The sequence below is a fragment of the Vipera berus genome, assembly GCF_964194415.1.
Source record: "Vipera berus genome assembly, chromosome: 17".
In the NCBI taxonomy this organism is placed as follows: Eukaryota; Metazoa; Chordata; class Lepidosauria; order Squamata; family Viperidae; genus Vipera; species Vipera berus.
Genome location: NC_138220.1, coordinates 625,294 through 651,773, shown reverse-complemented (window position 1 = coordinate 651,773; position 26,480 = coordinate 625,294). Strand labels below are relative to the sequence as shown.

Sequence of the window (26,480 nt, the reverse complement as noted above, 5' to 3'; positions counted from 1 at the left end):
GTCACAGTAGCTAAGTTGAAGCACTGCAGTTGCTAAGTTAGAAATCTTCATTAAGCGAATTGTTGACTTTGCCGGTCAGGTGGTGGCAAAAGGGGCTTGATATGACCCCAGGACACTGGAATCGTCATAAAAGACGAGTCAGTTACCGAACGGCTGAATTTTGATCATGTGACCATGGGGGGGTGGTGCAACGGTCATTAAGGGTGAGAAACGATCCTAAGTCTCATTTCTGAGTGCCTTTGTAACTGTGGACACTAACAAGTTTGAGGACTAGCTGCATAGGCCCTTCCCAGACTGAGGGGTCCCCATGGGTGTATGTAGAGTGCCTCTGCCTGGAGGTTCCACTGAGGCAAGGGGCTGTCTCCTCTCGTCACCCCCCTCCCAAAGGTTTGACCCTTCCTAAGCTGGGCTGGGGTCTCTCCATTTTGCAGAACTGCCCAAAGGGGAGACTGGGGTCTTGTGCAAAGGCTCTTTGTGTCCTGCCATGCTGAGGTAGATTGCCTTTACACGGGGAGGCTCCATTGAGGCAGGGGGTTTGTCTCAGAGGCCCTTCCCAGCGGGGATGAGGAAGCTGGGTTTTCCCATTTTGCAGAGTTGCCTAAACGGAGACCTGTTTGAGTGTGTTTTCCCTGCTGGCTAAGGTGGACTGCCTCTGACTGGGGAGGCTCTCTCAAGATGCTGGAGCTGTCCTCCTGGGAAAAATCCTCCCCCCTGCAGATGCTGAATACAAGGACATTATGAGCATTTTTAACCAGCCCCTCCCCCCACCCCCATTTCCTTTCTCCCCAAGAAAGCTGTTCCTGTATGTTGCAGTACCCATATTGGCCACCAGGGGTAGCATGTGACCAAAGACCCTTGAATAGAATTGTACACATATTGAGAACAGAATATCCAAAGTATTTCACTTCTATTAGCTGCAGTGGCTAAACATGTCTGCCAGAGGGCAACATCCACTCTCGGCAGCTGAACTACCCCAAATTAGCCGCCAGAGGGCAGTATGTTACCCTTTATGGGTTGCACTGGTCCCAAATGCCATCATCTCTCCTCCCCCACCCAACATACTTAACCAAAATACAGAATTGATTTCCTACTTGTTTCCTTCCAGAATGTTTCAGAGGATTTCCTGGTGGTGCCCCATCCAAGCAGTAGCCAGGGTCTCTGCTTCTTAACTCTCAAGAACCCCCCTCCCCCCAAAAAAGACTCAAAAACACCACAAAAGTTTGCCGGAACACCATTGCTCAAATAAGGCCTGATTTTATTTAGCTAGTTGTTCGTTCATTCCGTAAATACAGCAGTTGGTTGTCTTAACGGTCCAGATTCTTTGTTAACAAGCAGGATGCAGACGTTCAGGTTACGCAATTAAGTTTGGGAATAATTACAATCATATATGCTGTGTATTAGAGACTTGTGGTTTGTCATTTGTAGGGGGGGGAACTTAACAAATTTGGGGAGGAACCAAAAAAATAATAACACAGATTTTTATTTACACAAAGACAACACACAAAACCTGGATGTACTCAGGGCCAACTCAAAAGAGCCTTCTCCCCACCCATCTCCTGAACCTGGTTGGCCAACATAGGTAATACAACTGAGATAGCACAGGCACGGACACCCTGCGTCGCCCTTGTCCCCTACAAGAGATTATCTGGGTCATCTAGATCGGAGGTGGATGAAGAAAGGAGAGTTAAGAGAGAGATCGGAATGGCCTTTTTTGGGGGGGGTGTTTCAGAGAAGCAGGGGCACAAGGCAGTTAACTGGGGTCTACGGACAAGTTCACACATTGGGATCAAACTCATCCTTCTCACTTGCAGATGGGGTCTCAAGATGAGACCCAGGTGGGCTTGAAAAGCCTCACCCTGCAGCCCTCAGCTTGCCGCGTGTTTGCACAAGATGCTTAACCAGGATCATGCCTGGGTTAGTTTTGTGCCAACCCTCCAAAGAGGTTAATTCAGGATAACAGAGTTGGAAGGGACCTTCGAGGTCTTCTAGTCCAGCTTCCTGCTCAAATGGCTGTCCAGTCTCTTCTTGAAGACCTCCAGTGATGGGGCACCCACAACTTCTGGTGGCAAGGCATTCCACTGGTTAATCGTCCTGTTATGAAGTTTCTCCTTAGTTCCAGGTTGCTTCTCTCCTTGATTAGTTTCCATCCATTGCTTCTTGTCCTGCCTTCAGGGGCTTTGGAGAATAGGTGGACCCCCTCCTCTTCTTTGGGGCAGCCCCTCAAATACTGGAAGACGGCTATCATGTACCCCCTAGTCCTTCTCTTCATTAAACTAGCCAAACCCAATTCCTGCAACCGTCCTTCGTATTTTTTCACCCTTCAGTCCCTTAATCCTCTTCGTTGCTCTTCTCTGCACTCTTTCTAGAGTCTCAACAGCTTTTTCTATCGTGGCGACCAAAACTGGATGCCGTATTTCAAGTGTGGCCTTGCCAAGGTTTTGTAAAGCGGTACTAACACACTTTACGTGATCTTGAAAATGCAGCAGCAAAGCTGCCCAGCAACAAAGCAGGTCCAGTGAAGAAAAATTTCAGAAGCAGGGAAATACTGGATTTAAAAGTTACAGGAAACTTTTCACTTAACAACCGTCTTGCTTAGCGGTAGAAATGTTGGGCTCCCTTGTCGTTGAGGAATATTTGTATTTAGGGGAACCCAGTTAGCAAAAAGGGGATTTTTTTTAAAAAAAGGAATGCGTATTGAAAAAAATGTCGTTTTTAAAGCCATTTTAACCCAAGTTTTGACTCAAGCTCACAGGAGGAGGAATTTGTTTTTTTTTTGGCGGGGGGGGGGGAAGAGAAAGATGGACGTTTTCAATCAGGCCTTTTTAACGGGATCTGACTCTTCGCCCCACCCTTTAAGATTTTACATTTCCTGAATTTTGCTAAGGCACGAGGAGCTACTAATGGACCTCTTTTGGGGAGGGGCAGATAATAGGGGGTGCCCCCCCCAAAGCAGCCATGCAAATTCCCACAAAGGAGCCATCAGTTCCTCAAAAGGCAAGGAGAATTTTGTCGGAGCCATTCTCAAAAGCAAGAGTTGGGGGGACACAACCCCACCAAAAAAATTCAGGGTGCCCGGGAAGGCGAATCTCTCCTTGAAATATTGGAAACAAAGATAAATATTTCTGGGAAAATGAAACCTTTCTGGGGAGGGGGGGCCAGATGGAGCCATTTCTGTTGTCGAAAGCCCTAAACTGGGCACCATTTCATATACGAAACCGTCCCAGAAAATGATTTCTGTCTCAAAAAAATAAAAAAAAATCTCTTTTTTTCTTTTCAGACTTAAAATAAAATAAACCATGTAAGGAAGGGGTGGTGGTTTGGGGAAGGATGCATGCATCAGTTCCCCATAAGCGAATGGGGGTGGGATGGGGCATTGGGGGGGATGTATGAAGTCTAGATAACATTTTAAAACACGGACACTTGTGCCTTAGAGTTATTTTTTGGAACGGGGGAAGAAAAAAAAAACCACTGCTGAAAATTTGCTTTCCCGTTGCAAAAAAGGAAGCGTTGGAAGTCCAGATTATCCACGCGACATTTTCCCTACGTGTTCTTTCTTGCATTCAGGGGAGAAAAAGAGGGGATTTAAAAAAAAAAAAGCAAAAAGGCCTACACATGTTCTGGCCACGTTGGAAAACAAGGTTTTTCTGGGAACGTCTCCAGGCGTGGCGGGTTTAATTCTCGGATGCAAACTGGGTCGTGCTCGCTTGGCTTCTTCGGAATAAGCTTTAAAGCAAGCAAACAGGAGAGAGAGAGAGAGAGAGAGAGAGAGGCGGGAGGATCAGTCCCAATGTCCCCTCCGTTATTAAGAGCGGTAGTCCTTTTTGCTGTAAGGTTTATTGCCCAAAATGCTATCGATTTCATGGATAATCGAAGATGAGAGTTTGGAAAGAACCTGTTGAAAAAGGATGAAATTAAAGGTAGCATAAATTTGTATTCTCACCTCTTTATCCTTGGTGGCCTCCATCTGGAAAAAAACATTCTTAAAATTATCTCTCTCCTCTCTCTCTCTGTATATATATGATTTATATAGATAGATAATAGGTAGAAGGATAGATAGATAAGATAGATAGATAGATAGATAGATAGATAGATAGATAGATGATAGATAGATAGATAGATAGATAGATAGATAGATAGATAGATAGATAGATAGATAGAGTCTGAAATTTTTGGCTCAGCTCCTGAGGACACGGCGATCTGTAAAATATGCAGGCATTTTAGCCTTTCTTAAGTTTATATATATATATATCTATAAATTTTAATTTTTAATTTTAATATTTTAATTTCCACCCCCTGCCTTAAAAGACCCCCCTTTTTCTCACCTGTATTGCTCCAATATTTTCCATCAGTTGATCTGCGTTAGAGGCTCCTAGCAAGACCGAACTGACGCTCTCGTTGCGTAAACACCACGCTGGGGAGAAACGCACAATTGTTAAGAGAAGAGTGGCAGGCAAGATTTTACCAAGGGGCAAAATCTGATTTAAGCTTTGATTAGGAGTCACATCAGATTCCTCCCCCACCCACCCAATTTACAAAAACCGTAGAGGGGAGAGAATGGCCGCGAGGAACAGGATGGAGGTAACGATCAACTTAGGATCACAATTCAGCCCAAAATTTCCAGTACTAAGCAAGATAGTTGTGAATTTTGCCCCAGTTTACAACCTTCCTCGCCACAGTTGTTAAGTGAATCACTGCAACTGTTAAGTTGGACGAGAAGGCCAGCCCCCACTTACCAATGGCGAGCTGTGGGAGGGTGCAGCCCAGCCTTTCGGCGATTGCTTGCAGCTCCTTCAGCTTCGCTTGCTGCCGTCTGCCTTCCTCGCTGAGAATCTTGTCCTTCAGCCACTGGTAACCCTAAGACGGGAGGAAGAAGACGGGCGGCCGTGACTGACGCTTCGCCCTCCTGGGAGTCAAAAGTGGAGAAGAGGAGGAGGAGGCTTACTTTGAGCGACGCTCGCGAGTAGGGTGGGATCCCACCGTCGTACTTCCCCGAAACGATGCCACACGCCAGCGGGGACCACGTCATGGCCCCCACGCCTGGGAGGGGAAGGAAAAAAAGATGGCGGAGAGGCCGAGTAACGGTCGAGTGACGGCAAAGTCGGATTGCAAGGAATTGGAAGCTAAGCCCTCTTGGTTTCCTTGAGCACCGGAAGGAAGCTAAGCCCGATTGTAAGGAACTGGATCAGAAGCAGTCCTCAACTTATGACCACAATGGAAAGGGATTTCCTCGTGGTGCTTCTCTAGGTTGTTTTCTCCCCCCCCCCCATTTTGAACTCATTCTTTTTGATCGCCCACCGTTCAACTAAATTTTATCGGCTAGATTCGTACAACCTGAATAGAGGGAAGCTAAAGAACAGGGTTTTGCTGCTTGAGCAGGGGGTTGGACTAGAAGACCTCCAAGGACCCTTCTAACTCTTGTTTTTTGCTTGGGTGCAGGGATGGCGGCATGCAACTGATGGGGGAGGGGGCTCACCGATTTTGTGGAAAAGTTCTGGAAGTTGAACTTCAACCTTTTCCCGTTGGAACATGTGATATTCGGCTTGCTCACAAATCGGAGGGATCAGGTTGAACTGCCGAGCTACCGAATACGCTTCCTGCAAGGATGAGAGCAACTTAGAACATGGGAAAGACGGAGAAGAAGGGATCCGTCATTAACTAAGTTAGGTATGGAGGACAAATGTCTAAGGAGATTCTCCATCATCCAGGTCCTGGTTGTCCCAAAGCTGCTGGACTTAAGGTTGCAAAACGGGATCACGTGAACCCGAGACACAAATATGAGCCAGTTGCCAAGTCTCTGAATTTTGATCACATAACCGTGAGGATGCTGTGACGGTCACGGTCCTAAGTGTCTTTCTCCAGTGCCGTTGTAACTTTGAACGGTTACTAAATGAACTGTTGTTAAGTCGGGGACTGCCTGTAACTCTGGATTTTAAAGAGGGGGCCTTGCACAAAAACCTCCACGTATTGTGGAAATGTGGCGGGCAGAACGCCGAGGTAAAGGGAGCGGAAAAAAATGTCTATCGGAGGAGGAGAAACGGGACGAATGCAGCACCTGGACAAAGAAAAATCGTTGGGGAAGATGAGCAAGTTTTTGATTTTGTCCGCGGTGCCATGCCTCGTTTCGCTACTTCCAATCCCTAACCTGGCTTGTTCTCTACCTGGACGAAATCGAATTAAACAAGAAAAATGACTTTTTTTCCCTTAACTGATCGGATTGGCAAGCGTTTAATCACGGGCGCGAGCTGGCCGGAGGTCCGTACCATAATCTCCATGGAGCTCCATCGCGATGTCCCCCAGTACATGGCCATCCCTTGGTTGATCACGTGGGTCATGGCCCGCACGGTCTCTGGGGGAAGGAAAGGAACCAGACGACAGAGAGAGAGGAGGAGGGGGGGGGAAGTGGTTAATCCGAAGAGCGGCAAAACAAACAGGCCCTCCAACTGAAATCAAGGCCACAACATCAAACGGGAGGGAAAGGAAAGGAGGGGACGGGGTAGGAGATCGGGCGACATCTTGCAAGCAATGCAAATCGAGGCCTCGGAAAATCGGAGGAAACGGGAGGCCTTTCCCGCGAGAAAATCCAGTCGGGATGGCTGTGAAATGGCTGGTTGGGTTGAGGTGTCTTTTCTTTGGACCCAACAGATGGAAACGAGGAGCCGGGAAGGATAAGAAGCAAACAAAAGAGAGGACAGGATAGGAACAGAAAATAGGATAGGTTAGGATAATAGAGTTGGAAGGGACCCTGGAGGTCATCTAGTCCAACCCCCTGCTCCGTTTCAGACAAATGGCTCTCCGGTCTCTTCTTAAAAACCTCCGGTGTTGGGAGAACCCACAACTTCCGGAGGCAGGCTGTTCCACTGGTTCATTGTTCTAAGTATCGGGAATTTTCTTCTCCTTCTTAGAGGGAGGGCTTTGAGGGGTGGAGAGAGGGATCTTCCAAAGGGATCTCCCAAGAAGGGCATCTAGCCACAAGAAGCTCCAGAACATTCTACGTAATGGTCATCAACCTCAACGAAGGTCCGGAAACATGGTGGACACGTCCCCCTGGGTATCCATTTCGGATCCCGATGCTGAGCGTGGAAATGGCAGATGTTCTCCAGCGGACGTCTAACCGAGGAACAGATGCTTCAAGGTTGGGTGACCAGGAATGATGGGGGTGGGGGGGGAACCTCGTCCCACTTTACTAAGAGTGTCTCTGTTCTGAATGGCCTCCTTCACCCAGGGGGGAAGTTGCTGAGCAGGACCACACGGGTTGGGGAAAGGCCACCGGTCACACTTCACGCACCGTGAAACACGGTGGGTTGCCTTCGCATCAAATCACATAACGGACAATGTCGAACTAAGCAAGCTTTTATGGCTTAATGCGACAGCCAGCTTGCGCCTACAAGCTGCCCAACCTGATTATAGCCTAGCCAGTTTCTCAAGGAAGTGCATAAATGCAGAATTACTGGTCCTCTGCCATAAATCTGCGTGAGTGTTCCAAATGATAGACCGGAGGCATGCACAGAGGGCCGGAAGGAAGTGAAAAGAGGCCGTTAGGGAAAGAGAAAGGAAAGGACCCCAAACCTTTTTTTTCCCCAAATAAAGCGTTTTGTGCTTTCAATGTTGCTTGCAAGATGTTAACTAAAAGGGCAATCGTTATCATTTTGATATTCCTTTTTCATTCTTTGCGTCCTTTGGCATTTTATGGCGAATCACTCATCCTTGGAGGAAGGGGAGCTTCTGCCAATCAGAATGAAAAGTCTCCAAAGCGAAAAAGGGGGACGAGGAGTTAAAAAAAGAAAGAAAGAAGGGAAAGGAAAAATAAAGAAAAGAAGAAAAGAAAAGCTGGGGATGTCTGTCCCATAAAATGCCGCTGGGATGCAGTGAAATCAAAGGACGGGTACCTTCGATGACGAATATTCGCGACTTGGAACTAAAGGGGGTCCCTGGTGATAGAAAACAGATTAGAGAGAGGGAGGAGTTTAGAGCGGGAACCCTCCTGGTCATCCGGGGAGTGGGAGAGGAGCAGCCCCCTCCCCTAATTCCGCCGGGAGAGAGAGGCCAGCTCCACTAAGCGTTCCAGCGATTCCCGAATGCTTTGGCCAAGGACGCTAGCGGGGCCCTGTTGCCCTTCACAGCGTCCTTGGCTTCCTGCTGGCCGGGTCAAGTTGCTCCTTCGAGGCAGAGGTTGACTTACGACGATTCGTTAAATTTATGTCGCGCAACTCTTCGTTCAGAGACTGTTCCAACTTACGACGGGGTATAAGAAAGGGACTTAAAACCGGTCCTCGTGCTTATGAATCTCGCAGCGTTTCACCCGAGGCCACAGGATTGCGATTTGGGTGCCTGTTTGCAGCATCCCGGGGGTCGCACGGTGGCTGGCTATTTCCCGCTGGCTTCCCCAATGCTTCAACCGTCCTAAATGCAACGGTTGGCAACCGTCTCATCAGGATGACGGGATGCTGCGAGGGTTAAGGGCAAGGACTCGTTGTAAGTCACTTTTACCAGTGCCAAATTTGAACGGTTGCTAAATAAGCGGTTGTAAGGCGAGGGCTGGCCGTATGGCCAGTGAACCTTTTAAAAGGCCAGAAGCGGCAGGTGGTGTGTATTTCATTTTTTAAAGGCCTCTCCTAGGTTAACCGTGGAATGAAAACCCTTCTGTTCTCTTTTATCTTAAAATACATTTAATCTTCATCTAAAAATAGATTTAATCTTATCTAAAAATATGTTTAAATTAGATCTTACCTTCCATCGGGGTGTTGGGATCTGGCCGGTTGGCAAATACCACATCCACGTAATTCAGCTGCAGCCGTTCTAGGGAGCCCTTTAAACCTGGGGGGGGGGGGAGAGAGAAACGTCACTCCCCCTTGCAATAAAATGATTAAAAATAAAGTAAGACTCCGTTTTCGAACGGCTCCTCGCTTGCTCAGGAAATACAGGAAGTTCTCGGCTTACAGCTGCAACTCAACCCAATTTTTCCATCGCTAAGAGAGATAGTTGTTAAGCGGGTTTTGCCTCGTTTTATGACCTATCTTGCCCCAGTGGTTAAGCGTAAGTCCTCGACTTACAACTGTTCGTTTAGTGACTGTTCAGACTTACGACAGCACTGAAAAAAGCCACCTGGGACAGTTTTTTCAGACTTATGACCGTTGCAACGTGCCTTGGTCACGAGGTCGACATTCGGACCCATTTCTGGATCAGAAATTACATTTTGGGGATGGAGAATGGAAGGAAGTGACATTTACCTTCTATAATGTGCTTTCTGGACAGGCCTCTTTCTGTCTCGGCTCTGGGAAGAGAAGAAAGAGAAGGACGTGATAAAACAGGCTGTCCTCCTTTTACGACCGCCCACTTAGCGATGATTCAAAGTTACAGCCCGCCTGAAAAAGGAGAATTACGGCTTGGATCCGAAATTGTGACAGCGCCCCAGCCATTTGTCAAATGATTGCACTTGGGGGGTGGCTGGGCAACACAACCACACTTAACGACTTGCAGTGACACATTTTATGAAAAAAAAAAATTCACTCGCTTCCATTTTTAGGTAAAACTATATTCCTGGTGAACAAGTTTTGCAATTCTAACACTGCGTTCGCTTAGTGACCACCGCAAAAACATCATAAAATCTGGATATTTGTGTGAACGGCCTGTTTCTACAACCACTAGGCCTTACAACCGTCCTGGGCGGCCTTTTTTATGCCTGTAACTTGAGGGCTACCTGTATGCCAAATCCCTATTATTATTATTATTATTATTATTATTATTATTATTAAAGGTAAAGGTAAAGGTTCCCCCGCACATGCGTGCTAGTCGTTTCCCTTATTATTATTATTATTATTATTATTATTATTATTATTATTATTATTATTATTATTTTGGAAGGAGAGAAAACTGGCTGGCCAGGACAGCGTGGCACTCTTTGCATTCTCAGAGGCTCACTTTTCTTCCCGCAGTGGCAGAAATGACACCCTGCAACGTAACTTCTGGGGGAAAAAATGGAAAAAATCCATTTCAGTAAATGGAATAAAATAGTAAATAAAATAATACGTACTTCCCTCCCCAAAAGATTTTGGTTGTGATCACTAAACTGGACCGTCTAGAAGGAAAAAAACAACAAGAGAGGAACACGGATTAAACAGCGCTCAATGCTCCAATTTTGCTTTGCTTTGATTTGAGACAGGCCCACCCTGCAGGGCTGTTTTCACTACCTCTATAGCCAATGTCAGTTCCCGTTTAGCCTGAGCGAACTTCAACTCCCAGCTGGCTGGGAATTCTGAGAACTGAAGTCCCCCCACTGAGGAAAGCTTATCTAAAATTCTAAGTATGTTTTGTAGTCTTGATATAACAACAATAATAAAGTTGGAAGGTATCTTGGAGGTCATCTAGTCCAACCCCCTGCTCAGGCAGGATACCCCTATACCATTTCAGACAAATGGCTGTCCTTTCTCTTCTTAAAAACTTCCAGTGTTGGAGCGTTCACAACTTCTGGAGGCAGGTTGTTCCACTGATTAAGTTTCCTTTATCAAGATTCTAGTCCACATGAGGCCATGAAAGGCAGCAGACTGAAGAACGCTCACGCAAAAGTGGAATTTGGTTGCAGGAAAAGTGGTTACCTCCATCCTTTTTTTTTGATAATGTTGCCTAGGACGACTTCAGCTCTGCGGAATAGAAAAAAAAAAGGGGGGGGGAAAGAGAGAGAGAACAGGAGCTGATAAAAAGCAGTGCGGGGGGAACTCTGCAAAAAGCAGGTCAGGCTTTTTGGCTCAGAAAAAAAGAGGACGGAAGGATTTTAAGATCTGGGTTAATATTTGTGACTTGGCATCGGGAGCTGCCCCCAAGTCGCGTCCTCTTCTTAATTTAGGAAGAGAATGCAGACTCGTCCAGAGACACATCAGTGGACCAAACAGACTCCTTGCAGGATGATCCAATTGCAGAAACACGAATGGGTGAGAAGAAGAACCACAAAATATTTTTCTGCTGTTCTCCCCCCCCCCCCATTTTATAAGCTGCCCAGAGTCTATTCAGCCGAGGTTGACCATCTTTACGACAGCCATGCGCGGCAGGCCAGTAGGAAAGGGTGGAAGAGAAACACCAGTCTAATGGATAGTTATCCACTTACAACTCTTTGTTTAGCGAGGTTGTAACTGCTGTGTCCAATGCTTCTCTTCCACCCTTTCCCACGAGGAACGCAAGCCAGGAGCGTGCCAGACTTACTTCCCTGCAGCGTAGACTTCAGCCGTGTCGAAAAGGTTGATGCCGTTCTCGTATGCGAGGGTCATCAGCTGCTCAGCCACCTGCAAGACAGACACAGATGGGATCCCGGGAGCCTAGCCGAACAAGCTACGATTGCTAGTCTCACCACCTGGGATGTGAGGGATGTGAGGTTTCAAGGGGCCCGAGTCCCTCCCATTAAACTTAAACAAGGCAAAATAAAATCTAAAAATAATAAAATAAAAATAAACCACAAAGCTCTAAATAATATAAAAAAATAAAATCAGCTATAAAATATTTTTTTAAAAATAAAATATTTAATTTATTTTTTTATTTTAATTCCATTTATATCCCGCCCTTCTCCGAAGACTCAGGGCGGCTTTACAAACTTAGCAGTAGCCTTCATTCTATGTATATGCCTGCTTATTAGGGCTTTCACACACACCCCAAGCGGCATTATTACAAAGTCAGCTTATTGCCCCCAACAATCTGGGTCCTCATTTTACCTACCTGGGAAGGATGGAAGGCTGAGTCAACCTTGAGCCTGGTGGGATGCGAACCTGCACTAATTGCAGGCAGATGGTGTTACTTAAGGAGGCATTAGCCCACTGCTCCACCAAGGCTCTTTCATTGACCAACCACAAAACATACAAAAATGAAATCCTAAAAAACTAAGTGGCAAAAAAATCCTCACCTCATCTGTTATCTGTCCCCCGAAAGTCACCCATGTTCCTACAGCAGAGCCAAGGAGCAAAAATCAATATTTTATTTAATAATTAAATAAGTTGATTAGGATTACTACGCCAGGAACGGGTAGAATTGGATTTAAGGGGATACACAGGAGACCCACAAAAACTCCCTCGCACCCGCGTTCACTCACCTAAGCCGAGGCAGGAAACCCGCAGTCCAGACTTCCCGAGGTTTCTGAAAAACACACAGAGACAAGCAGGTGAAAAAGAGGATTGTTTCCTGGCGATTGTGCTCTGATGCTGGCTTGCAAGGAACAGATGTCTTGGCAACTCCGATCTGTGCAAAACACACAAACACACCCAGCGTGCCCTGGGCAAGGAGCACTCCTTGTGGATGGGTCTTTAAACCGACACTGCGAAAATCTGGGGAGAAAAAACCCATTTCAGGTAATCCTCGACTCCAATTCCTATTCATTTAACGACCGTTCCAAGTTACAACAGCACTGACGTACGACCTACTCCTCACACTTACGACCGTGCCTCGCAATTACGACCCTTGTGGCATCCCCGTGGGATCAAAATTCAGACACGTGGCAACTCGCAAGAGTTCATTTAGCGACCGTTTGACGTGGCAACAGGGACCTTGGACCCTTTTTCACACGACTGTTGCAGCACCCCCAAGGTCAAGTGACCAAAATTCCCTTGGCAGCTGACTCCCGGGATCCCCTTTTGCGACTTTCACTTAACCACCAAGTGACTCATTTAACAACCGCAGTGGATTCACTTAACAACCAGAAAGGTCATAAAACAGAGCAAAACATCTCTGCTTAGCAACAGAAATTTAGGGGCTCCGTCGCGGTTGTTAAGTCGAGGACCTCCTGCCGGGGGAAACCCCCCTGCCCGCTCTCCCCCCTACCTGTGCTTCATGCCGGGCTGCTTCGTGGCTGCCGGGCCTGTGGGGGCCACGCTCGGGGTGGACAGCTGACCGAGGCTTTGGGCCACCATGGCCACGGCCCGAAAGCGGCCCCGGGCCCCGGGGCTCCCTGCATTCTGCCGGCTGAGCCGCTCCTCTGTGCTCCGGCTCTTGACGTTGTGCTCCGAGCAGGCAAAGGAGACTTGCATGCCGGCCACCCAGCCAGTGCCCTTTCAGAGAGGGAATGGCAGGGGGCAAAAAAAATCCCTTTCTCAGACGGGACAAGCAGCAGGAGAGGGGTCCAGTCAAAGGAGGAAGGGGGCAGCCCCTCGGAGGCCTCACCCCGGCTGCGGTGGGGGGCAGCTCCGGAAAAAAGGAGGGTTGTGCGAATGCCGGATCCGTCCGGCTTGTGGCCAGAGAGGCAGCTGGTGCAGGGATGTTTCCCCGAGTCGGAAGCCCTCTGCCACGCACGGCTGCTCCTGCGCGCCCAGAGAGACCGCAAGCCTGGTGCGCGCAGGCACACACACACACACACACACACACACCCCGGAGAGACACAAGCTGTCCTTTCATGCCGGGCTGGGCTCTTTCGTCTTCCCGCTGCTCCTCCCCTCCACGGAGGAAGCAAAGCTGCAGGTCAAGAACAGGCAGGCAGCGGGGTCTCGGGGGGGGAGGCAGCCTCTGCCCCCCCTAGGTTTTCTCCCCCTCCTTTTCTCTCCTCCTCCGTTCTTTTCCTCTTCTTCTCCACTCTTCTTTTCCTCCCCCTCCCCTCCCCTTCCTCCTCCTTTTTTTGTCTCCTTCCCTTCTTCCTGTGCAGAAGCTTTGCAAAGCACGGTTTTCCTCTCCGCGAAAAGATTTTTGAATAATTAGGGGGGGGGGGAAATAATAATAATTACATACAGGTATTCCTTTAGCACAAATCCAGCCTGAAATTTCCCTTGCTAAATGAGACGGTCGTTAAGTGAGTTTTGCCCCATTTTACAACCTTTCTGTCCACGGTTGTTAAGTGAACCCCTGCAGTTGTTAAGTTGTGGGTGCTCCGTCACTGGAGGCTTCTAATAAGAGACTAGACAGAGTTACTTCTCTGAAATGGTCTACGTGGTGTCTTGCTTGAGCAGGGGGTCAGACTAGAGGACCTCCAAGGTCCCTTCCGACTCTCTTATTTTTCTTTGGATAATTTGTAACAGGCAGATCGCACAGGACGCCCCACCCCAAAACAATTCCCTCTCTAAACCCAGAAAACCTCTCTCCCTTCTCTTCTCTGCTCTTAGTGAGGCTTTGCCAATTTTTATTTTGAATTTCTCAGCGGCAAGCAGAGGCTGGCTCCCTTCGCCCCCTGCTAAGGACTTTTCTGTTTTGTTTTTTTTTTAATTTATTTATTTGCAAGAGATGAATAATATATCAAGCCTTATTAGGAAGCCTGTAATCCAACACTTTTCTAAATGTCCTTCCATGCACCCAGAGTCATAAACAGAGACATCTGCAATATTCATGGCGAGTCGGGGAAGGAAATGCAATATTCATGGCGGTTCTGCCCTCCGAGTCAAAGCAGGTGCCCGGCAGGGGGGTTTGGCTCCCCGATGCCTCTTGCAAAAAGGTTGTGTGCGTGTGTGTGTGTTTGTGTCTCTGTGTGTGTTTGTGTGTGTGTGAGAATTAAGAGGCATCCTCTGCTGTGCCATCTGGACATGGTGTCCAAAAACGGCACCTAAAGCTTTGGAAATCCCTTCTTTCCCCCCCCTCCCCCGCACTCCAAGGAAAAATGGGCAATTTGACAGCCTTGCTGGTGGCTGGGAGTTTAGGAGAAGGGAAATAGAAGGGGTAGGAACAGAGGAACCAGTTTCTTGGATGGAAATAAAATAACAGAATACAGAACAGAATAGAAAATAGAATATAGGATAGAATGTAGAATACAGAATAGAATAGAATAGAATAGAGAATATAGAACGTTGAATAGAATAGAGAAGAACAGAATGTTGAATAGAGAACAGAATACAGAAGATAGAACAAAATACAGAATAGAAATAGAATTCAGGATAAAAAAATGTTGCAGAATCGAGCGTGACTCGCTTAAGGACTGCCTGGAAATTCTGGTCGTTAAATCAAGGACTACCCATTGGCACTGCCTAGAAGCTGCCATAAGCTCTGTCTCTGCAGGGTTGGCAAGATAGGTCCTAAACTGTGGATTTATCAAGAATTATTTATTGCAAATGTTAAAAAAACCAGATATATTTTCTCTGTTCAGACAGTGCCACCTAGTGGCAAGCAAAGGAGCTACACAAACAATTCAGAAATAAATTGCTCCTTCTCTCATCCATCTATATCTGTCTACCTATTTATCCATCTATCATGTATCCATCCGTCCATCATCTACCTGTCTATCCATCCATCCATCCATCCATCCATCCACCCAACCAATATCTACCATCCAGCACCTGAAAGCAGGACAAGAAGCAATGGAGGGAAACTAGTCAAGGAGAGAAGCAAGCTAGAACTAAGGAGAAACTTCCTGACAGTTAGAACAATTAACCAGTGGAACAACCTGCCTCCAGAAGCGGTGAATGCTCCAACACTGGAAGTTTTTAAGAAAAGACTGGACAGCCATTTGTCTGAAACGGTATAAGGTCTCCTGCTTGAACAGGGGGTTGGACTAGATGACCTCCAAGGTCCCTTCCAACTTTATTATTATTATTATTATTATCCATCCATCATCTATCTGTCAATCCATCTATCTCTCTGTCTACCTGTCTCTCTCTCTATCTCCATCCTCCTGAGGTTGTCTATGGATACTTGCAATTTTCCCAGGTAAATGCTTGAAATTGTCATTTTCCCCATGTTTCTCCACCGATGTAAACAAGGAATCTCTCTTATGATGCATGAGAATTCCATTTTGATTTATTTTATTGGTTTTTCCTTCTTTCTTCACGACCCCCAAGTGCAAGAACACGCCTCGCAGATGTCCCTCAAATTCTCTTCTCTGAAAGTGACATCAGAAGCCGGGTCTTTTCTCCCCACAATTGGGGGGGGGGAAAAATAATTACGCGGAGCAATATTTCTGCCTAGCGCTTGGTAGCAAAAAAAAAAAAAAAGCAGAACAGGTCCGGAGGAGAAAAGGACATTTGAGAAGTTTTATATCCAAATATATTTTATTCTTGGCACTGTTTCCATCTTCCCTTAAACCATTAACACAATCCACTAGGGGTTGAGAGGATCAGCGCCTCCACTAGATCATCGGCCAACTAAGGGAATCAAACTAAAATGAGCAAAGTTCAGCTGCCTCGCGAAAAAGCACCTTGGGGATAAAATCCAAACTTCCTCAAACCTCCCCCCCCCCTCAAAAACAAAACCTGCCCAGGCCCCAATCCACATATCAAAGGATAAGGTCTGCAAAGGTGAACCGCGAGCGTGGGGGGGGAAAAAACCCCGCGCGGCTTACCGATATTTCATGCCCGTTGTCTGCGCCGTGCACTCGTCCAGAGACAGGCCGTGCATCCGGAGAAACTCTTCCCTGATCCGCGTCTGGGCCACTGCCCGGACCTCCCTAAGTTTCTGCAGCTCGATGTTGTCGCTTTGGTGCAACTGGTGCAGGCCCCATTCGGAGTGGGAGCGGCTGGCCACGCTCCGCAGGCTGCCGCTGCACGTCATGGACAGCATGGTACTGCTCGGCTGGGGGACCTGCACGGGGTCCGGGGACGAGAGGGGGGGGTCGCCTTAGATCGCTCACCCCGCGGTTGCTGGCCCGGCCAGCCTGGTGATCCTACCTTCACTTCGGCTCTCGCACCAGTGCCTGGTTGGTGACCAAGACTGCAAGCATCGGAGCGGAAAACAATTATGGGTAGTCCTCGGCTTGCAACGGTTTGGGTGACCATTTGGCCTTGAAAAAAGGGACTTAGGGCTGCTCCTCGCACTTACGACCGCTGCAACATCCCTGGTGGTCACGTGATTGAAATTTGGTCGCTTGGCAAAAGACTCATGTTCCCCTTTTGCGACCTTCCGACACGCAGACGCAAGTGGGGACCCGGATTCACTTAACCGCTGTGTTATTAACAACTGCAGCGATTCGCTTAAGCACGGTGGCAGGGAGGGCGTAAAACGGGGCCAAAGTCAGCTAACTATCTCACTTAGCAATGGAAATGTCGGCTTTGATTTTGGTCGTTAAGCCGAGGACTCCCTGTGAGGTGCAGCAGCCTTTAAACCTCAGTATTTTCAAACTTCGCCACTGGGAAGATGGGTGGACTTCAACTCCCAACATTCTCTGTGACACTCCCCAGCCCGTTTTTTACAAGGGGGCGGGGAAGCTTGCAGACCTTTGCACCAAGGGACGCCATCTGGATGCAAAGGGGTCCCGGGTTCCGAATTACCGGCGGCTAATTTCAACCAAGCCGTCAACCAGGAGGAAAAAAAAAGTTTTTTTAAAGTTTGCACCTTCAATCTACGACTTCAAATCCATCGGACGCTGTCCTAGCGCATTCAACCTGTCCCTCGCAAGAAAGAACGGCAAGAAAAGGAGAAAGGGGAACCAAATTTGCTAAAACGGGATGAAAACAAGCAAAAAACAAGACTTTCAAATAATCTGTAAGGATCTCGCTGCAATTCTGAGTGCAGAATTTAAAAAACAGAGATCCGTCTATTTGTTTAGAGCCTGGCCTGAAATATGTGGATAGTAGAGGTCAAAATGGATGCAAAGAACACAACAGGTAATCCGACTTATAACACTTTGTTTAATGACCGTTCGAAGTTGGTTGGTTGATCTGGCTGACTACGCAATGATCAACAAAAACAACAACAATAATCCCTTGTCCAGGCAAGGTTTGAGCAAAATTGAGGTTTGCAACCCAATTTCTCTCCTGCCCTGGATCGCAGCTCCTCCAACTTCTGAACCTATTGTCTTCCAGAAGTTTGCAAGGTGTGGCTGCGAGACTTTTAATTAAAGCCAAATCATAAAAAGACAAGCAGACTGCTCAAAGTTGCAACTGAAAAATGAAGATAAATTAATCCTGGCTGGTTAGGGGGGGAAAAAAGAGAGAATTAAATAGAAATAGCGAGGCATTGCACCATTTTGCACACAGATCCACCATTCTCCTGCTAACCTGAGAGGCAATAATGAGGTTGGGGTGGGGGGTGGGGGTTTCCAGGAAACACCCCATCCATCCTTTCCCCCCCACAAAAAAATAAAAAAATAAACAGAAACTCAATCCTGATAGACAAAATAGGCTTGCCTATTGTACAGCCGTCCCACCAAGTTTGGGAATCTTGAGTTTCTTGTAGGGTGAAAAGGAACAGAAAAAAGTATCCAATTTATCTAAGTAAATCTGGTTTACTTAGAGGTGGGGGCATCCCATTCTGTGCCATAAACCAGAGTTAAAATGTGCAAAATGTGTCTCAAATTCCCGTACGGGATAAAAAAGAAAGCCTATAAAACTCCTGGGTGCTTCCTTAAAAGAAAGCAGCCGAAATTTCTCCAAAAGGCAAGAAAAGCATACAATTAAGCTACTCTCCAAGCCCAGCCAGCAAAATATCTACAGCTCGGTGTTGGGGTGCTCAGTGACTCCCCAAAATCTAACCTGCAACCCCCTTCGCTTCCTTCTTATCTGGAGGTCCGCACTCACCTGGGGTCTGGCGAGCCTGCTCATTAAAAGATAACGTCTCGATTATTAGATTTTTCCCCCCTCTCACAGACGGGTGCAAAACGGCGCACAGGCGTGGCCGTGCATGCAAAAGTGGTGGGGGGAGGAGAAAAAAAGTCCACTCCAGTTGCAAAAAGCATTTGCGAATCCCCCCGAGAGCCTCGGAGAGAATTTAGCAGGAAATCCATTAAGTCGGTTATGATGATCCGAGCTAAATTATGCAATGGCGTCTCTCGCGCTAAAAAGCTTCTGGCAGAAGAAACTGATTTATGGAAGGCGCGGATCGATTGACGGATCGGTCGCTTTTTATTAGCGGGGACTTGCTGTCAGAGGCTGGCCGGAGGCGGCTCTCCGGCCCTGTGGCCGGCCACGGTGGAGACAACGAGAGAGGATGATGGATGAGACGAGCGAGGAAGGTCCGGGACAGACAGGAGCCCACGATTTGAAACGACAAGTAAATCCCGTTCAGGGTGAAAACGCAACCACGGGCATCTCTAGGAGACGCATTCTGAAGACCCCCAAAGCCTATCCTTCCTGATGCCCATCCTAATAAGCCGAGATATCCAGGTCAGTTCTTCACCTCCATCCATTGTCCCCCCTCTGCCAACACAGAGATGACCAATCTGCCCGGCCTCTTTGGCCACAAAGAAGGTGGAAGATACGAGAGACGCTTCTGTTTTTCCTCCCCTCATCTCTTAATGCATTTCCCCCCCCCCCCGATTCACACATGCTGGACAGCTTCCCGGTCTCGCTCTGTGGAGAAAAGCTAATTAGCCCGGCTTCTGCCAACCCATCAGCGCTGACGGACAGGAGGGAAGGTGCCCAGAAGCTCCGCTAGTTGGCAGAGCCTCTCCTGATGCATCGCCTGGCACCTTCCGCAAAGCTGCCCCACTTTTCTGAGTGTGGGAATTCGGCGGTGGGAATACGCTGATGCAAGACGAGCTCCAGTTTTTGTTTTATAGGCAGTCTCAACTTACAACTGCTCATTTAGTGACCATTCCAAGATGCAACAGTACTGGGAAAAGTGACTTCTGGCCGTTTCTCACTGTTACGACCCTTGCAGTATTCCCCCGTCATGTGATCAAAATTCAGAGGCAACAGGCCTGTACTTATGACGGTTGCAGCGTCCTGGGGTCACGTGATTCCCTTTTGCAACCTCCTGACAAGCAAAGTCAATGGGGGGGAAGCAGGATTCACTTAACAACCGTGGCAAGGAAGGTTGTAAAATGGGGCAAACCTCACTTAACAAATGCCTTGCTTAGAGATGGAAACTTGGGCTCAATTGGGGGGGGCTGCCTCTCTTTATGACACTTGTGCTGTCCCGGGATTTGCAACCTTCCCGGACAGCTTCCCACCAGCCCAAGTCAAGTGGGGAAGCTGGATTTGCTTAACAACCTCAGCAAAAATGGTTCTAAAACAGGGTGCGACTCAATTAAGAACTGCATTGCATTAGTGATGGAGCTTCTTCATCCCGATTTTGGTCGTAAGACAAGAACCGCCTGTAAAAAGGACTTTTATAATGAGGACGACAACCTGGAGTTTAATAATTTGGATCTCTCCTTCCCTGCAAAAACTCTTACCAGCCATCAACAGAATAAGTGAGAAAAATCTCATTTTCCAAAGAGGAGACGTGCACGCCGGTTAAGGCAAACGGAGGAACAGAGTCGACCTCTTGGGGGAATCCCTGATTTCTGGAAGCCCAGAAACCACCAAGAGGATTTAAAAAAAGGAAAAAAAGGACAAAATTACCTGTAAAACTGGAGCTGTCTTTTCGGACTTCCGTAACGAGCGCTTCGGAAAGCAAAAGGGGAAAGAAAGGAAGAAAGGAAGAGAGATTCCACAAATCACAGGTTTTTTTTAAAAAAAGAAAAGCAGTAAAGAAAGAGGCAAATTCTCTGGACAAATCGCATACTGTCTCCCTAGACGCTCTGGCCTTCCAATCCAAGACTCTACGGTTGGTGGCCTGGTCTTGGGTCAACAAACACCCCAAGTGGAGCAGGTGGGAATTGCAACAGAAAAGAAGCCTGGATATTTCTGATTATCTTTTAATTAGAGAGGGGAAATCCTGTGCTACTGACATTATTGTACTTCATTTGCATTTTGTTTTTGATAACACGCTCGGACAGGACCAATTTGCAAACGACACACATGGCTGGATGATGCTCACACTCACCTGTAAATCATACCTGGGGATCCAGTCTGTCGGATAGAGAATCTGGCCGGGGAGTCCGTGGTGGATTCGGGGTACATGGAGGCAAGCTCCTCCAGGATCCAGATGAATCTTGTTCAGCACCCACTGCAGGAAAGAAAGAAAGAAAGAAAGAAAGAAAGAAAGAAAGAAAGAAAGAAAGAAAGAAAGAAAGAAAGAAAGAAAGAAAGAAAGAAAGAAAGAAAGAAAGAAAGAAAGAAAGAAAGAAAGAAAGAAAGAAAGAAAGAAAGACCCCATGAATATTCACGCCGGATTTTGCCAGGCAAAATCAATTCACAAATCAATTTAACAAAAAACAGATAAAATCACTGGCAATCCAGAACTGCCTCCAAGCAGTCATGATCCTTGAGAGAGCACTGCAGACCGCTTAGCCTCCAAGTTAAAATTGCAAATTGCTATTAAAAAATACAGGATTCTGCCCCAAATTATGGATGGATGAATAGAATGGATAGATAAATAAGACAGAATGGATAAATCAGATAGAATGGATGAATGGATGGATAAGTAAGACAGGCAGATGGATAGATTGGATAAAAAGATGGATGCATTAGATAGATGGAGAGAATGGACTTTATGTATGGATAAATGATAAACAGATAGATGGATATAGATTGATTGATCGACAGACAGACAGACAAGACAGACTTAACAAATGGGGCAAACCTCACTTAACTGTCCTGCCTAGCAACAGAAACCCTCAATTGTGGGGGTAGGGCTATATTTTCCAGAAAGATCTGCTCTCGAGCCAACTTTGCAGAGATGTTGCTTGTCCGGGGGTTGCAAAACAGGAACGTGTGTTCCTCATTTAACAATGGTTCCTCACTTAACAACTGTGGCCAGGAAGATCGTAAAAGGGGGCAAAATTCACTGAAGAACTTTCTTGCTTAGCAACAGGAATCCTGGGGCTCCGCAGTGGTCATAAGTCAAGGACTCTTTTATTTTTTCCTTCTTGTGTTCTTTCCCCTATCCAGAAAACATTCACAGCTGCATTATTTGCGCTGAGCGATTCAGCTTTTGGGACGCAGCTGTGGCCTTCGCCGAGTTGGGGCTGCCAAAAAAAAAAATTCAATGGGATCAGCAGAGCTATTTATGTTTTTAGCATTTTGCAGAGAAAGAAAAGAAAAGAAAGAAAGAAAGAAAGAAAGAAAGAAAGAAAGAAAGAAAGAAAGAAAGAAAGAAAGATCAGACAGAAAGAAAGAAAGATCAGACAGAAAAAAGGTCAGAAATGCCGATTTTTTTGGTAGAAGGTGGAAAAGACCCCTGTGGCTGCATTAGAGAATTTTAAAACATTTTAGAATTAGATTGATTTACATGTGTGATCAGAAAGAGAAACAAACCACGACTTTGAAGCTCAAACCAACCTAGCATTTTTCAAACCAGCCAGTCCCACCCAAGACAAACCCTGGTTTAAACAAGGTAAAGTCCATTTTAGCTGGCTAAGGACGGTTACCAAAAGGTCCAAAGCTGGCTGCTTAATATTCAAACTGAAAAGATAAAACACGGATAGTCCTTGGCTGTAACGATTTGTTTAGTGACCGTTCAAAGTTACAACAGCACTGAGAAAAGAGACTTACGACCGTCGCAGGTGATCAAAATTCAGACGCTTGGCAACTGACTTATACTTACGACAGTTGCAACATCCCGGGGTCACGTGATCCCCTTTTGCGTCCTTCTGGGGTTGGGGCTTCTCACTGTGACCTGTGCAGAGGCAACTGCCAGGCACCCAACTGCAAGTCCCCAGCCCATGCTACACTTCCCCACGCCTAGATCCCTCTCCCAAGCGCGAGGAAAGCCTGCTCTACTGCCAGAAGCCTTTTTAAATTCCTTCCTCCCTTGCACGAAACCCAGGAAACGAAAACCCGCCACTGCAGCCTGGGAGGAGACCCTACCCCAGATGTGGCTGACAGATGTGGGAACTGAGTCGTTTCCTGCTAGGCGCTCGCAATATTTACTGGCGCTGAAGTCAGAAATGCAACTCTAGTGTGTACAGGACAGGATGTGGGGTGAAAATTCTAACACCCCCCCCATTGTCATTTTGCACAAAGAGGGGGAAGAAGCAAGGAAGGAAAGCTAGTCCCCGACTTACGACCTATTCATTACGGTCCTGTGTCACGACAGTTGCATAACTGTTGGGGTTGGCTTTGCCGGGCGTTGCAAAAAAAAAAAAAAAGTAAACTGTAAAACAATAAATGTTTATGTTTTTGTGGCGGGCATGAAGCGAACGCAGCGGTCGTAAAGTGAACCCAGGATTCCCCTGTGGGTCAAAAACCATCCTCTTGGTTTGGGGGTTTCTAAAACTTTTTATTCTGATTTTGAAAGCTTTTCGGCATTTTTGAAGTGTGTTATTGTATCGCAAGGTGCCGTATGACTGTGATGGGTGGTAAAGAAATCTAAGAAACATATGAATCAAACGAGGGACAGGTGACCACCGAGAAAGTCCGACCGTCGGAATTTTGAATCCTAGTCGTAAGCTTCTGACTCACATTTATGACGGTTGCATTGTCACACGCTCCCCTTTTGCGACCTCCTGGCCAGCCAAGGCAATGGGGGAGCCAGATCCACTTACCAGCCGTGTTGATAATTTAAGAATTGCAGTCATTTGCTTAGCGACTGTGGCAAGAGAAAGGTCCTAAAGTGGGGCAAAACTCACTTAACCAATGTCTCACTCAGAGATGGAAACTGCAGTCGTAAGTCAAGGACTACACCAGTATTGACAGAAGTGTTAAGTGACCAATTTCTCCTTTGGAAATTTCTCCTCTGATATTCTATTTTTATTATTCAATTCTGATAGAGAGTAAAGGGCCAGAGCTGGTTTTTTAATTGGCCGCAGAGTATTCATTTAGAAAATTAATTAATTGCGGCCGCTATTGCTCTGCTGGGAATTACACGCGAAGATATATATTTTTTTTACAGAAGATAATTGCATTTTTTTAACCCTAGTTATTATGACCGGCACACCCCTTTTTAAGGGTTTTTCCCTCCAAGAGGGACAGAAATTGCAAGTTCTCTGGGGCAGGGACTGAAAATTACTAATTTTACATGAGGAGAGGAGCAGTCAAACACCTTAAGTGTTATTGGGAAGAATCGGCGGAACTGGTAAAATTTGGTGATGGGTCAGATGCAGTGAAAGGACTGGAGCTGGACCAGCTATGACTTGCACTGACATGCAGAGATGAGATCAGCCACAGAACAAGGGGGGGGGGAACCAAATCCCATTGCATTTATTTCATCCAACATCTGATCCCCCCAAATATGGGGGTGTCTCTGCCCTGACTGGAATTAGGAGGATATTTAATCTAAAAAGTGTTACTGCTATTAAAACACAGCATTTTCCCCACCAGGAAAAACAAAATTGAGAGGGGAGGGAAAGGGGGCATTTGGCTCACTTGCACACGTGTGTGCACACATCCCCCAAGTGTGCGATTGCACAGTAAGGGCCCCCAATGTTCCTCAACCAATGCCAATCTTCCCTTCTTTTTTCCTTTGGACGGAAGGATACAAGCACACAACCGATTGCCAAACACACAACCGCACAACCAGCCAGTCAAGAAGGTGGCAGCTGTCAGCTTCCTTCCCCCCCCCTTCGTTTTGCACCAATATCCGCCCTGGAAGTCCCCACTGACCCCCCTCCCTCCTCCTTGCAGCCTGCAACCACACCACAAACGGCCCTCCTTGCAACAAAACCACCATTTGGAAATTGACTTGCACTGGCTAGTCAATTCCGTACTACGGCTGGCAGCTGTCAAATCCGGAAACCAGCCCCAAATCCCCCTCTGTGCATTGATGGGGAGGGTCTCCCCACCACTCCCCTTCCGCCAGCAGGCAGGCAAAGGGGCAAGGCCTCCCCGCCTGCGTTTGGCAGCCCCTCCCCACAGACAGTGGGCCAGCCAAGGCTCCCAACTTCAGCCTCCTAGTTGGGGGGTTTCTCCCCTGCGGGGCACCCCCTTTTCCCGGTCTTGCAGTTCCTGTTTTTTGCAAGAAGCAGTTGTACCTGCTAAAAAGGGGGGGGGGAGAAAGCAGAGATGGGACAGCTGCTTCCTGCCTACATGCATGCATGCATCCTGCACCAAGCTGCTGCTGCTGCAGTGGCGACGGGCGATGCAGCAGTGGGGAGGGGGAGGACCCCAACCTCTGGTGCTTTGCAGCCTTTGCAAACGGAAGAAGGGGAGGGGGAGGAGGGGGTGTTTTGCAGTCCCCTCCGCCCCCCTGGGGTTGCCTTTTGCTGCAATCGCCCCCCCATTGCAACCCCCTCCCCACCTGAAGTCCCCCCCCGCTTCTGGAGGCCTTTGCAGCCCCCCCAAAGGAGCTGCACCCCCCAAGGAAGGAGCAACCACACGCATGCCCCCCCGGGGACCCCGATCTTACCGGCGGCGGCGGCGGAGGCGGCGGAGCGGCTGGCCGGGATCAAAAACCATCTTCCCCCTCGTGCGAAGAGAGCCCGCCCGGCGGCGCCGCCCATTGGCCCGGCGGCGCCGTCAATCGCCCGCACGCAATTAGCCCTCGGCCGCCATTGGCAGGCCGGGGAGCGCCTCCCTGTGACCGGCGGGCGGCGCGGCCAATGAGCGCCGCCGCCTGCATCCCTGGCCCCGGGCTGGTACCCAGGGGCGCAGCATCCTCGCGGGCGCATCCTGGCTGCTGGAAGCCGCGACGGTCCCCGTCCTGTTGGGGTTTGCAAAGGCGGGGTACGATGCGACCCGTGACAAACCATCGCAAACCGTGGCTTGGACTCTCTCGGGGGCAGATGCAAACCAGGATGGGGTTCTGGCCATCTGGGGTTGTGTAACATCTCCCGGGGTCACGTGGTCCCCTTTTGCGACCGTTCGACCAGCAAAGTCAACGGGGAAGCCGGGTTCCCTTAACGACCGTGAGACTCATTTAACAACTGCAGATGTGCACTTAACAAAGGAAAAGTCGTAAAATGGGCCAAAGCTCACTTAACACACTTCTCTCTTAGCAACATAAATTTGGGGCTCGATTGTGATCGTAAGCCGAGGACTAGCTGTATTTGTGTTTTTCAATCTCTGCCACTTTAATTCTGGGTCGACTTCAACTCCCAGAATTCCCCACCCAGCGTTGATGAGAGTGGAGGTCGACCCACCTTAAAATGGCCAGGTTCCAAAAAAGCAGGTTTAGAATACTGTTAAACTAAGATCTACACGTCTGGCCCAGACTGAGGGGTTTTAATTCTTAATTGGGTTTTAATTTTAAATTTCGGGGACTTGAATTAATTGTTTTAACTGATTTTAATTTCTGTATGTTATGCTTTTAATTTTCCCTGTAAACCGCCCTGAGTCCTGCGGGAATAGGGCGGTATATAAATTTAATAAAATAAATAAGTAAATAATAGTTTAACAGTATGATACTCGTCGAACTGTCAAACTGCCGGACGGGGGGCCGGACGCGTCATCCGGAAGCCGCGCCCGCCCCATTGCCGGCCATGGCAAAACCGTCCAGATACGTTGCGCGATGTCATGTGACGTCGCGAGTTTGACATACAGCATAAAGGACCATCGGCTGGGCCAACCCAACAATGCCAAGCCACAAATTAAGGCTTGCAAGGTCGCTATCGATAGAATCCCACGCCTTGTCCTACCTTGCAGGATTGTCGTGGTCGAAGAAGGGAGCCGTGGCTATCATCCCGGGTTTCCCCGAAAGAGGAGGCAACATAAGTTCATCTGGACACGATCGGAAGGCAACACTCGCACTCACACGGCCAGAAAGGGAGCGAAACGCAACCACGTGTCTTTCCCGTCTTTCCCGCGCGCGGGGCTTTGGTTCAACATCGGGCCACTCCCCTTTCTGTGTCGCCCTTGGCAACGGCTTTGCTACAACACTGAGAACCGGCCCCCTTGCTG

At 47.8% G+C, this 26,480-nt stretch overlaps 1 protein-coding gene across 4 annotated transcripts; it reads right to left on the bottom strand.

The window, feature by feature from the left end:
* Positions 1-1,251: 1,251 nt before the first annotated feature.
* On the bottom strand, positions 1,252-25,068 carry KCNAB2 (potassium voltage-gated channel subfamily A regulatory beta subunit 2; the record flags this gene model as incomplete). Of its 4 annotated transcripts, XM_081341343.1 has the most annotated exons (16): positions 1,252-3,892; positions 4,323-4,411; positions 4,734-4,854; positions 4,943-5,037; positions 5,474-5,594; positions 6,261-6,346; positions 8,728-8,814; positions 9,228-9,271; positions 10,031-10,075; positions 10,593-10,637; positions 11,194-11,273; positions 11,885-11,922; positions 12,071-12,114; positions 20,166-20,207; positions 20,590-20,712; positions 24,991-25,068. In XM_081341343.1, 15 exons carry the CDS (start codon positions 20,664-20,666, stop codon positions 3,803-3,805), a joined length of 1,104 nt encoding a protein of 367 aa, XP_081197469.1. In that variant the 3' UTR covers positions 1,252-3,802. The 4 variants fall into 4 exon arrangements, with proteins under 4 accessions (XP_081197469.1, XP_081197471.1, XP_081197470.1 ...); XM_081341345.1 differs by lacking the exon at positions 20,166-20,207; XM_081341344.1 differs by lacking the exon at positions 24,991-25,068 and having other exon boundaries at positions 20,590-20,731.
* Between the last annotated feature and the right edge of the window lie 1,412 nt (positions 25,069-26,480).